This window comes from Micrasema longulum, unplaced genomic scaffold (assembly GCF_059751315.1).
Source record: "Micrasema longulum isolate JH-2025_06_02 unplaced genomic scaffold, ASM5975131v1 h1tg000076l, whole genome shotgun sequence".
Lineage (NCBI taxonomy): Eukaryota > Metazoa > Arthropoda > Insecta > Trichoptera > Brachycentridae > Micrasema > Micrasema longulum.
Genome location: NW_028277283.1, coordinates 305,369 through 319,764, shown reverse-complemented (window position 1 = coordinate 319,764; position 14,396 = coordinate 305,369). Strand labels below are relative to the sequence as shown.

Sequence of the window (14,396 nt, the reverse complement as noted above, 5' to 3'; positions counted from 1 at the left end):
CTATTCTAGCATTTTTAAATTTTTCTGTAATCATAACTTCCAGAAAGAAATTTTGATGTGAAAAGGGGCTAATTATTTTGAAATTTTTTGTATTATATAAAGTTGATGTATTCTGAACTGGGAGTATGTGCACATTCCGTTATACTAGGATCCCTAGTGATTTTCTGATCCCACTTGGAGCAAGATCCCACGGTATTGGTTGATATGGATTTTTATCCACATCTGTCAACAGTCATATATCTTTTAACAAGATATCATTATGGTATCAATAAAATAAATAGTCCAGAGATTGATTCTCAAAGTGTATTCCTTGTTCATTGATAGGAATAAGTCTAGTGTTCTCCTTAAAAATATTGTTTTTATTGGTTACAATTTTTGCGATTATGTCTCGATAATACAATACACTAAATACAAAATATAACAACCGTTTACAAGTGAACAATACAACACTGTTCTTTCCCAGGATCCAAGTGGAATTATTGTATTGTCCCAGAATATTGTCTTTTGTGGTTGATGCTGTTTATTAGACAATATTTTCATATCTTTTATATTGTACTCCTGTAAATGGAACTTTAAGCTATGCATTTAAACATGCAGGATCCCGCTAATACGAGGATTTCACTGGATTGAATTTTTTTCATTCTGCAAAAACCTAGATTGAAAATCAGCTGCAGGGTTGGAAGCCCTAATCTGAACCACGACACATTATTTTTCTTTTATGCGTTTTAAAGTTGTATCAAATTTAATTTAAATGTAATGTTTTATTCTGAATAAAGACTAAAATATATACATTAAAACTATAAACATGTTATATAAGTATATATATATATAGAATTCAAATAAGTTTAGCTCTTCAGAAAGTATTGTATTCCAATGTTATCTTTTTTTGTTGCATAAATCTGTATTATATCAACTTAAATATATCCATATATGTATTGAAGCGTTCAATTGGCATGTTTTTCTTTCCAGAACTTAAAATAAAAATTGTCATGTTTAATTATGTGTTCCATGTTGGCGTTTTTTTATCCAACTTAACACTGAATCAAAGTTAACAACGTAAACTAAATTATTAAAAAAATCATGTTCCATATAAAGTGTCTTTTTTTTCATCTCCTCTGTCTTCAAAGCCTCTTTACCATTAATGATCAGTGTTAGGGCAAGTTTGCTTTATAAAAGTTTGTTGTTAAATGTGGTGAATTCACTTTTAAATCACAAAAAAGGAAACTAAGATTTTTTATTAAATTTTATGGGTTGGCAATCAATTCCCAAAACTCATTATTTTCGAAATGCAGAATCATTAATGATAGAGAAGCTTTAATTCCTTCATAATATAAACTTGTAGTTTGATCAGTAGTAATAATTAAAAATCCGTGGTAAAAGTAACAATTTGGAAAAAAAGTGAATACTTCTGATTTTTAACTATTACTCATGATCAAGCTATGAGCTGTAAAAACTTTTAGGGAAAGTTTTGAATTTCCCGCGGATTTTTTTTTCGATGGATATAAGCGCCAACGTGAAATAGCGCAAATACAAAATTTGACCAATAGGAATGTGTTATTATACCTAAACGTCAATTAGTTGTTACGGCGCCGTAGTACTAAGTGGCAGATCTGAACTAGTAATAGTTCTACATTATCTCTGGCATGAAGATAATCTGGATGTGGAAATGACAGTTATCCAAAGAATACGGAATATGGTGTATTTTTTGCATTGCGTCAAAATGGGAAAATTGTGGAAACCTTATGGGAACGAGGGGTTAATGTTTTCATGAAATATCGGGGAACGTTGTATGTTTATGCCAAAATAACTATGGACAAATGCTTGAAACCACCAAAACAGAAATAATTTTAAAATAGTGTGGATATAGATTTCAAACAATCGTAAAATTTGCACAAAACGTTTTAAATAAGAAATTGAAGCTGCCAACAAATTAGTCATAATTTTTAAAATACGAATAACTACGCATTTTTATCATTTTCTGAACCGCATTCGAAGAAGTGGAAATTTGGTAGTTGTGCAGTGATAAATGTTTATTTGGTCAAATCAATTCACTAAAATTTGTGACCATTTTCATATTGTTGTACATAAATAGAACACCGGAAGTGAATGTTTCGCTTTTATTTTATAAGAAACAAACAAAATATCAGCCGAACCGTTTACTACTGTATTACGAGACGGAGAGTGTTAAACGCTTCAATCGAATGAAATAACCCATTTATTATTATAATATTCTTTACCCATTTTAAATTTTACAATATGTATAAGTGAGAGAAAGTTGTATTTATTTATTTACTTCAGTTCAAAATAAATAACACATGTGAAACACGTTGTTGACATTTCAGCTCTAAATAAAAACCTCTACCTATTGAAGGATTTATTGAAGGATATTACTTACATAAAGTAGAATAATTTAATTTGATATTTGTTGATTGGCTAGATATAAAAAAAACAGCTTTAAAATAAAAAAAATATCCATCTCAGCATTTTACTCGGAACGAATCAAATTGAAAGAGTACATGTCACTAAATATTTAGGGTTATTGATAGACTCCCAACTTTCATGGAACCATCAATTTGACCACGTAAAATCCAAGATTGTACCTGTAACTGGAGTTCTGTATAGACTTAGGGGTTTACTTCCTAAACCTATTCTACTTTCAATTTATTATGCTTTGATTCACTCACACTTGATTTATCTATCATGTATTTGGGGTTTTGCAACACAAAAACTGATCTCAGAGATCCAGGTTCTCCAAAACAGAGCTTTGAGGAGTATTTTCGGTCTGCCTTGGGATACACATGTAAAAGATATATACAGGCAAACCAAAATACTTCCCTTTAAAGTCATACCTATGCATGATATCACCAGCACCATACTAAACATTTTAAATTTCTCAGCTCTTACAAATTTAAAACACCCCCTTAATAACGAGATACATAGCCACAATACGCGTAGCTCAAGAAATCTACATATACCGAAATTTAATTCAACGAAGTTTGGAAAAAAGTCTTTGGAGAATATCTCTCGAACTCTCTATAACAAGCTACCAAGTAAAATTAAAGAAAACAAAATTCGTAAAGTGCAAAGCGTGGCCCTTAAGAATTTCTTCCTAAACCTTTTTATAGAAAACAAATATAAAGGTTATTTTTGACTGGATATTAATTTGATGTTTTACTGTTTCTATTTATAAGAAATTGTGTTTGTTTTCCTTCTTTTTGATTGCTTGCTTTTTAATGGTTTGTTTTATTTAAGGTTTCTCTATATCTGATGTTTAATGCTTTTTAGCTAGGATGTATGTTTTTTTTATTTTATAATTGCATATTTGTAGGATAAAATAGTATTTTTCTTGTTTGTTCTTCATACTATGTACTTTTTGGTTAGGATGTATATTGTATATTTTATAATTGTATATTGTAGTATAAATTTATTAGTCTATCATATTATGTATTTTGTTATAATTGTTATACATTAAACTGGTCCATTTCTGGTTGATCTTTAAATGATGTACTTTTTGTATAATTGTTAGATTTTTCTTTTAAGGTAAGATGTTTGTTTGTAGTTAGGATGTATATTTTTAATTGTATAATTGTTACACTTTAAACTGGCATATCTCTATTGAAATTAATCTGATCTGGTTGATCTTCAAATTTCTATTTGTATGAACTGGTTTAAGATTAGCCAGAAATGCGATGTCTCTTGTAACTCTTTATATCATGTACTTTATAAAATTGTTATATTTTCCTCAGTCCCGGAATGAGTTCTAATAACTCCTGGGAGTATAATGTATATGCATTGTATGATTATATTAAATAAATAATTAAATAAAAATTACAATAATCAGTCTGATTACAATAACAAGTGAAAATAATGTTTTTCTGTGACTTTTTTGGGTACCTTAGTTTAACGTTGCATAATATGGCTGTTAGCCCATATCGACTCTATCGTATTATGGCAACATTAATTTTCCATGCTCTAGATTTTCTTCCTCCGTATATTTTTTGTGAATGTGGTAAAATATGGCATAAATCTATGGTGAATGAATTTGAAGCTGTCAGCGTCTGCTGTCAGCTGTCAGAAGTGGAAATATAGTTGGCATAAAAAGTTGAAAAATTATAAATTTTATAACTATGTGTCATTTAAAAGCTATCGTAAAAACACACCAAATCGCATGAAATAATTTATTTAACCAACTAATTCTAAAATTGTTATTGTACTTGTTATTAAAGTAAATATGTTATTCACAAATATTTTTTGATTTGAACTTCGGTTTCTGTTTAAATTTATTATTCGTTGAGATTTATTTAAAGCCTTGTAATGCCCGTTCGTAATATTTTTTGGAAATTCGCTGGAGCTATTGGTTATCTGATTCAGTACGGTTGTATAACACACTGTACTTTTGAATACATTGGCGATCTCGTTGTTGTAAGTAAATCAAATCTTAAGTCTAATAATATAATATAATTTGGGACCCATACTTCTAAGAACACACATTTAGACAAAGTACTATGATTTAGATAAATTAATAAATATCCGATATTAAATTAATTTTAATTATATATAATATTTTTTATCATATTATTGTTAGTATTTTCTATGAATTTCAACTACCAATACATCTTTTATTGTGAGTTCTATGAATTTTAATTACCGATACATTTTGTACTGGTTGTGCTCCAGCTGTAATTTGTGGACTCACAGATCAATGGTCCAAAGTTTGAATCCCACACCACAACTTGATTCCCATTTTTCTAGCACAAGTTATTTACGACCATTAATGCAAATGCCCTGAAATTTGAAATATTTGGGTAAATAATAAGAAATCAAATATTTCCTTTTACTAAAAAAAAACTGATTCGGTAAATCAATTCAGCTGTATTTTATCCATTGATTAGTTGCATATTTCAACTTTTTTATTATTTATTAAGTTAGCGGTTTTCGGAATAGTTTAATGTATAGATTGTTTAGTTGCATATTTCAACTGTTTTTTTTTTTTAAATTTTATTTGTGGTTTATTTTTTAAAATCTGTATAATTTTAAAAAAAATATTGTTTAAAGTATGTTTCATTTTTCTAATTTTTTTTTTTTTTTTTTTACCATATATTCATATAATTACCATACTATACTTGTATGTAGCTTTATAATAGATATTTGTACCTAGTGAAACTGCTTGCAATTTTACATGTCAAATTGTTTCTATATACTACCTACTTTGTTCTGTGAATAAATTATGTGTACCAATTTTTTGCCAATAAACGTCGTATTTCACCACTGAAACTGAAATATTAGAAATCTTTTTTTAAATTATATATATTGATTTTGCTTTTCTTTCATTGTCTTTTAAGAATTTTATATATTGATCTGTTTAACACTGTATTGTATTTATGTTTTTAGTGTTCCGGACCATCAATGGAGCCTACTTTGCATTCAAATAATATTCTACTGACTGAACATATTAGTCCCAAACTAAAAAAAATTCAAAGAGGGGATATTGTTATTGCGAAAAGCCCATCCAACCCATCACAGAATATCTGTAAACGTGTTGTAGGATTACCCGGAGATAACATTGCCGGAAAGTATTCAATCCGTGGACAAATTGTCCCGAGGGGACACGTTTGGCTGGAAGGTGATAATGCATCCAACTCTGCTGATTCCCGTGTATATGGACCAGTCCCTCAAGGGTTAATTAGGAGCAGAGCCCTTTGCAGAATATGGCCCTTAGATAGTATTAAATCTCTAATTTAGATTTGTGTATGTTTAATTTGATTACATTTATATTAGAAAAGTTTTTTTTTTCACTTTATTTCTCCAAGTTATGGTCAGCTTAAGGGTGAACATACGGTATTGGTAATATGAATGGCGAAACGAATATTGTTATGCAAAAAACATTTAACGGTAAAATTATAATTCTCATGAGATAGTAAAGATTGTCTTTTTTAAGGGCCGTATAATTTCATTAAAAATATATGTTTTTAATGACAAAAAAAAAATCACCATAAATGTCCCCTCCTCTAGCTGGCCCCTTCTCCATATTTTGAACACTTCCTGCAACTGTTAAATGGAAGAGCTATTAATTTAATAACCACAATCATAAAGTATTTTGAATTTTGTTTGTGGCCCTTGAATTTATTGTCTCCTCTGGTATTTTTTGGCTTCAAATATTGCTTTTAAAATAGAAGAAGAATAATAGTGCATTGGACACTGCATTGGCACATCGATGGAAGTGAATCTTAGCTGTTACATGAAGGTAAAGAGCCTGGCTACTGTCTGGAAGGCGAGAGTTTACATTTTTCTAAATCTCCCCTTATTTGCAGGACAACTACAAATGGCCCTGTGGTATTTGTTATCAATTTAGCTGTAAGCCATGACACGGTTTATTTATATTTACGCCCAATGGGCATTTTTAAGGACATATTTTTAAAATTATTATAAAGGAAAGTAGAAAGACAATGGTATATAGTAGACTTGATGGGAGTGGAAGCAGGAGAGATGTGTTTATAATTGAATTTGATTCAGTGATCGTTTGAAAGAAGACAACTTGTTAACATTATGCATTTTTGCACCAACAGACTGCTTTCAGTCAGTTGATCTTAGCAAATTGCGTTTGGTGCCAGTGATTGATCTCTCCCCTGGTATGAGTATTAGTCAATCCTGTTATATCCCATTTATTTAATTAAATAAGGGCATATAACTATAGTCAATGAGTAGATTTGATGTGAAGATTGCATTTCATATTTTCTAAGAGTTTTAAGACATGATGTTCAATTTGTCATTCCCCTGGTGTCTTTCCCCTGCCATTTTTAGTGCCATGGGGGATACATACAAATCAGGGGAAAACATTTGTATACATGATGCTACATTCAGATGCAATATTCTGCTATACTTTTCCTACACACAAAGCAAAATTATTTGAGTTGGGTTGTGGTCTCGTGGCTAGCGTTGCGGACTCACGGATAAAAGGTCCGAGGTTCAAGCCCCACTCTACCCCAACTTGATTTCCATTTTCTAATAGTGAGTTATTTACAAATCGTTGATAATGGCCACTAAAGTTGAAATATTTGGGTAAATTATGAAAGCGCTAATATTATTATTGTTCTTTTTTTTAAATTCATGCAAAGTCAGTAAAAAAATATTAAAGTTGAAGTTTGTTTTGATTTATTACTTCAGGTTGCATTAAATTTCTGTTTTTAGTTCAGTATAGAGAGTAATCAAAAAATAATAATTTGTATGTCATATTCCAAGATTTTATGATTCTTAATTAATGTATATATATATTTTTAATACGCACTTTCAGGTGGTTTTTCAAATGTTAGTTACTTAATGATTAGAATGTCAAAAACTTAAGTTACATATCATTAACTTCGACGTCATTAACTTTTACATAATTTGTGCTGATTTAACTGATTAAATTATTTTCTTGTTTTGAATTTATCTCAAATTAAAACTTATTAATTATATTTTTTTATATATTTCACTGATGATTATATTAGTCTTTCTAAAATTACATCTAACTGATATCATTCCCCTAGCAGAAGATTTTCCCCATAACTTAATAAATCACGCAAAACTTGATGCATTTGCTGGCCAGCTTAGAACTACGATTTGAACAGTGTCTAGTATTGACATAATCAATATCAAGTGTGCATCACTTACTTTTACCTGGGGGCAAAAGATCATAGAGCCAAATCCCAATGCTATAAATTCACCCTTATAAGAATGTTTAGTGTAACTATTTTTTATATTGTACTTTTTATTTTTTGATATTTTTAAATGTCAGTTTTGAAATTTTAATATTATCTTAATGGCAAAAGATTCACACCTCTATAAGGTACTATGTGATAGATGAAAGGCACAAAGATGAATAGCATAATACGAGCGTTATATTGCATCATCCAACGCAGGATGAGGGGAAATATTACCATTATGTTAAGTAAATAACAGCATTTATCGATACTATTCCTGGCCGATTACCTTTCGTTCCCATCCTTCCTTTGACCCATCCTTATGGTACCTACCTAACATCAAGATAGAAGATATTTAAAATTAGAAGATTCGGATTAAGAACAAAAACAATACAACATTTTTGACTTGACATAAAATCGGATAAATAGTGGTTGGAATCGTCGCGCGTCGAGGAAAACATTGTCTCATTTTGTCATCCAGTGCCAGAAATTGAAGAACATTCAGATTATATTAAAGGTAGGTATTCATTCCATATTCCTATCCTTTCTCAAATATTTCCCAATCCACAAAACTGAATGAAATTCGATTTTCATTTACAGTCCGCCTTTTCGTTAACACATTATGCGCTTAAAATTATTATTTTTCCGGACCCCGTTGCAATATAACATTGAGTAAGGTGCCATTAAAATTGTCTTTTTAAGTAATATCTGCATAGTGTACCACAACTGTTAATATTTTTGAAAGGTTTGAACAATTTTAATTAAAGTTTTTAAAAAGTTTCTAAAATATCACTGAATATTATGCTAAACTTTCTCAAAGGTATTATAAACTAATAGTGACAAAAGAAAATCATAGGGAATCCAAAAAACTCATAATGACTAATGCCGAATGTCGACAGAATTACAGAAAACGCTTAAAATATAAGGTTGTCGTACACCATGCTCCTCAAACGAACATAGTGGGCACATAACAGAGTACAAATGCTACTGATGATGTTTGTATTTTATAAGGCAGTGGATGACGCGAAATGCAAAGAATTTGAAAATAATGAAATGGAATGATTATTTTGCAATTAAACCATTTTCGCTTCATAAAATGAATGTATTTTTCATCTTCATTATAACGCATTAACAGCCCTCAAATAAATAGATACTCGATGTTTTCGGCCGTGGCTCTGACACAGCCCCGCCACAAATTTTTTGACACTTATTTAATGACAAAGCTTGTGTAGGTATAAGATAAAACTTTATTGTTTTTATTTTTTTATTAAAAAGTTATTTTTCGGTAATCAGATGGCAGAAGGGACCATCTGTAATTTTCGAAAATGTTCAGGAGAGCTGAAATAAGTCTTTAATTAAATCTACAAACAAAAATATTTTAGTGTTTTGTCTAGTTTTCAATAAAATAATTGTCTTTTTAAAAATTGGCGTCGTTTTTTTCTTCGCTCTATTTGTATTTACTGAAATATTTCAAACGAAAAGACCTATAAAATTTCAGATGTTCCCTTCTGCCATCTGACTACCGATTTGCATTCTTATCTACCCAAATATTTCAGTTTTTGAGGTAATTTTCGATGAGTTCTAAAGAACTACATACATCACCATCATCAAACCCGTATCTGCACTCGGTGATGCATAGGGTAGTGCATTGTGAAATCAAATTCATCGTATCTTGATCACCTGTTACAGGAAAGTAAGATGATCAGTATTATACTTCAGGTGCCTGTCCAGGGACAATGAAATACTTCAGTAAAAAGGCACCTTTGAAAACATATATTTTATGACAACTTTCTTGTAAATTGAACCTGGGACCTCAAGCGTGGTAGGCGAATGTGCGATTCATTACACTACGAGGTGGACATTCCCCACTCGATTTTACTTTTTTTGTCTGTGTATGTGTTTTGTAGGTAGATGGAGAATGGTGTGAAATAGAACCAGATTCGAGAGAGAGAATAGAACCGAGTGTTTTTGTCTCTATGGCTGCTCTCTAAATAACTCACTATTAAAAAATAAGAATCAAGTTATGGTAAAGTCTGTGCTTGGTCAAAGCTTTGGTCTGTGTATTTGTTCACAGCACTACCTCGGTACCACAAACCGGTTTTAAAATTAATTTATTTTTATTATGAAAAAAAATATTTTAGAGTCCTACTCAGTATAAAAGTCTGTTCTAAGAGCTGAACTGTACAATTTTGTACATTTTCATTCTGATCAAATGTTTTATCGTACATCATGTTCGAGAAAACATTTAAGATTCCAATCTTGCATTCCTTTAGTCCTGCCTATACGGAATTCATCGAGACTGGCCTTCTTTACACATGCGCGCCACGAGCCCAGTGCGTGTTTTTCATCCATCTAGACAGGCAACAGAATGAACACCTGCATGCAAGGGTCCATTTTACAGATTTAGCCAAGTGTGTCAATAAATTGTTAAAATGGGCTCATGACTATGGTCTCATTATAAATGCAAAAAAGACTAAATGCTTATACATAAAATCTCCTCATGCAAAAAAATATGTTTTGCCTAATATTATTGCTCATTGCACAAATTGCTTGCATGATGGTATTTCTAACACATGTAATTGTGAACTCATAGAATTTGTGGAGGAGTATAAGTATTTGGGTATTTTTATTGATCATAATTTTAAATGGGATCGTCATATATTTAAACTTTGTGATCGATTGCGGACTCTTGTGAGTACTTTTTATAAGTTATCTTTTATTTTGCCTAAAATCACTCTTAAAATTATTTATTTTTCTTTAGTAGAATCAATAATAAGACATGGTATAAAGTCGTGGGGACATTCGACTAAAACTAATATTAAAATGATCCAGGGTCTACAGTATTCTATAGTTAAGCGAATTGTACCTGCAGAGATTTACGAACAAAGAAGTAATAATGATCTCCTGTACAAAACAATCAAAACTCTGCCTGTTCGAGGACTACTGTGGCTTTGCATCATTTTGGAACAATTTCATAGTAATACATTCAAGTTTCCTCTCAAACATAACCATAATACACGCTTCACGTCTAATGATGGCTTGGTAGTACCAAAAGTATGCAAATAAATAATAAATATGGAAATAGAACTCTCAAATATTTAGTACCTAGAATTTTTAATTTATTACCAAAAGAACTTAAATTTAACTCACATTGTAACAAGAGCAAAATAAGAGAGTGGCTACTCGATCAAGAGTTTATATATGAATAGTAGCTTAGGTGTAAATATTTTATTTTTTCATATAAGTATTTTCTTGTATTTAAAAAATAAATTTATATTTTATTATTTGTATAAACATTATTAATTATTATATTATTTATTATATTATTATGTAAATTATATATGATCTTTCCGGCTGTTAATTTTTATATGTTATTCATTGTTTTTATAAATGTAAATAATATTATTAAGTCAGTATAAATATAATCTTCACCAACAAGCTACAAAAAGTGGCTTGGTGGGATTTTAGTTTTAGTAAAAATATAACAAGTGAAATTTTTTTAAATTGTAAAAATGTATAATTATGCTATTAAATCAAATAAATTAAATTAAAAAATGTGTAATATTTAAATAAAAAATATTTTAATAACTGGAAATAAATTAAATTATAAGAACCGTAATTTTCAAATAATCAGTAAACATTATTTTATTCCTATTGTTAATATTTGCAATAACTGCATACCTACATTTTTGTTTATTAAAAAATACTAATATTGAATAATATCTATGAATGTATTTTTTTTAAATAAAGAAGTTGCATATTTTTTGCCTTGCTTATTATGTACAAGGCTTATACTAACTGCAAAAGGTATGCTCCTTCTAATTTTTTGACTATAGTGTGAGAAACTCATACAGGAGAAGCCGGACTATTGACAGGCATAAGCAGATCTTCCGTTCCACTTTGAGAGCGTTCGGCATTTTGTGTCCTATTTTTATTTGTTTCAACAATCACTTTTACTATTTTTACCATGTATGATATTACCTCATGCGATAAGTCCTTATTTATTTAAATGCCTTGTAGGCTTTTTCATGTTTTACATATATTTATATATAAAGAACAGACACATTTTACACAAAAGTAGCGAAAAATTGAAAATGAAGCAATAATAAAAAGAAAATAAAAATATATAAAACTAATCTTACATATAGTACATATATTCCAGTAGAGAGAACAGAAGTTCATTTTTTCCCATCGGTTATATTAAAAGAATCTTAAAATTAGAAGAATGTAGAAAAATAATAATTAAGAATACAGATATAAGTTAACAAAAGGTATAAAATATAAAACAACATGGTATTATTTAAGAATTTAAATTTGGAGATAATAAATTGATACACTGTCTTTTAAAATTCAAACGTGTTGTATTCAATATATCTATATCATTTGCGTATTCGTTTGCAAACACATGAATTCTCCCCATAGGCGAGTGTGCACTGTAGTTAGTTGTAGATACATTTATATAGAAGAGTGTATTAAATCCAGTAATCCGGCCGGGCACTCGCAAGTTAATTAGTTTTAACAGTTCGGAACAGTCAAATATTGAATTTAATATTTTAAATAAAAATAACAAATCATTTAATTTTCTTCTAGTTTCTAATGTGTGTAAATTTAAATATTTATTTAAGTATGTATAAATAATATGTTCAACTGAAATACCTAATTTAAAATTAGCGAAACGTAAAAATTTATGTTGAATTCTTTCGATATTATTTATATGCACTTTATAATATGGTGACCATATAACCGAGTTGTATTCAAGTTGGCTATGTACTAAAGCAACATATACAATTTTCATTACATAGACTGAGTCAAAGTCTCTAATCGTTCGCAACAGAAATCCGAGAGTTTTCATGCTTTTATTAGTTATGCTCTGTATATGTTTAATGAAGTTTAATTTTTCATCAAATATAATACCAAGATCAGTCATTTCGGTCACTCTATTGGGTTCTTATTTCGGCAAAAAGTCAAAACTTTGCATTTGTCAACGTTAAGGAATAAATTGTTCTTTTCACACCATACATTCAAACACTTTAAGTTAGATTGAAGATTTTCGCAATGACCTATGTTTGTTACCTCTCTATAAATTTTAATATCATCAGCAAACAGCAAAACTTTAGCATCTCGGAAACATGATGTTATGTCATTTACGAAAATCAAAAACAATATAGGACCCAGATGACTGCCTCGCGGAAGACCGCTGGTTGCACATAAGCAATCAGATAAAGAATTTTTAATTTTAAAATACAACAATCTATCTGACAGGTAGGCCCGAAACCATTTGAAAAGCGTTCCACGGAATCCCAAACCAAATAATTTACTAAGCATCACCTTATGTGAAACCTTATCAAACGCCTTGCTGAAGTCAGTATATATACTGTCAACCTGATGATTCTTGTTAAGAGCTTCACCAAAAAAATTCTGATAGAGCATTAAGTTTGTGGCAGTTGATCTTCCTTTAACGAAGCCATGCTGTTTACAATAAATTATTTCTAAGATTTGCGGTTGAATTCGATCGAGAATAAGTGACTCAAACAATTTAGGAATGACAGACTGAATGCAAATAAGACGGTAGTTTTTTACATCGGTATCATCGCCCTTTTTGAAAATAGGCGTGACATAGCAGGACTTCCACTTAGAAGGGAAGTGTCCTAGAGATAATAATTTATTAAATAACAAAGTAATAGGTTCAGCCGAGGCACAATGTTTAAGAAAAATAGGAGGGATTTTATCAGAACTAACTGATTTATTGATATCCAACAAAAGAAGGCCTTATTACTGTTACGATATTTTCTAGGTCCTCATCCAGACTTCTGCATCGCGCCTCCAGCTGCATTCGCTCTAAGCTGAAAATGGGACAATTCATCAACAAATGAGAGACATCTTGGGGTGTCTCATCATCACATGGACAGCTATTATTTTCTGAGAGCTTGAAACGGTGAAGATAGCTCATAAAACATCCGTGCCCTGTAAGGGTTTGAGTCAGTTCGTAGCCAACTTGCTGCGTTTTCTTGAAATCAAAAGCATGAAAAATTGTTGGAAAAAATATTTTAGTTACCTGTCCAGTAGTTTCACGTAAATACCGGTCGTTCCAGAACTTAAGAGTTCTGCCTCTTATTTTCTTTTTGGCAAAACTTAAAGGAAATCTGTGAAAATCAGGAGCTGTTTTCTTGAGAGTAGCTTCTCGAGCCTTTTCATCTGCTTTTTCATTGCCTTTCATGGCCTCTTAACCATCCGATATACACATTCTGTGATCTGGATTTTAGTTTTCGTATATCTGTATGAATGTCCATAATATGAGGGTTGACTGAATTTCGATCAGCTATTGCTTGAACCCCTGATTTAGAATCTGTCAAAACCGTTATTTGCTTCCACCGGTTTGGTGGTTTCTTTAAGGCATAAACTAGAGCTTCTCTGATAGCAAATATTTCCGCCTGAAAAACAGAGCAGAAATCATCAAGTTTCAGCTTTCTTGCCTCTATGAATGTATACTATTCAAAATAAGGCTCTTACAACTAAATTAGTTTATTGCCATCATAATGTTTCTACAAAAGAGTAGGCAGAGAGGATAGAACGCCACACCTCTTAAATATTTTTTGTGTGTTCATGCATCTTTTCTACATGTACATTTGAAATTAAAAATCAGTGACAAACTGTTGATTTTGAACGTATTTTTTTATAAAAATTATGATCTTCAAAACCTTATCCGCATCTGATGGA

General features: G+C 30.4%; 1 protein-coding gene across 1 annotated transcript; it reads left to right on the top strand.

Annotated features, from left to right (window-relative positions):
- Positions 1–3,944: 3,944 nt before the first annotated feature.
- LOC148284908 (mitochondrial inner membrane protease subunit 1) lies at positions 3,945–5,782 on the top strand. Its single transcript, XM_088232692.1, has 2 exons — positions 3,945–4,422; positions 5,392–5,782. Exons 1-2 carry the CDS (start codon positions 4,315–4,317, stop codon positions 5,740–5,742), a joined length of 459 nt encoding a protein of 152 aa, XP_088088818.1. The 5' UTR covers positions 3,945–4,314; the 3' UTR covers positions 5,743–5,782.
- The last annotated feature ends 8,614 nt before the right edge of the window (positions 5,783–14,396 follow it).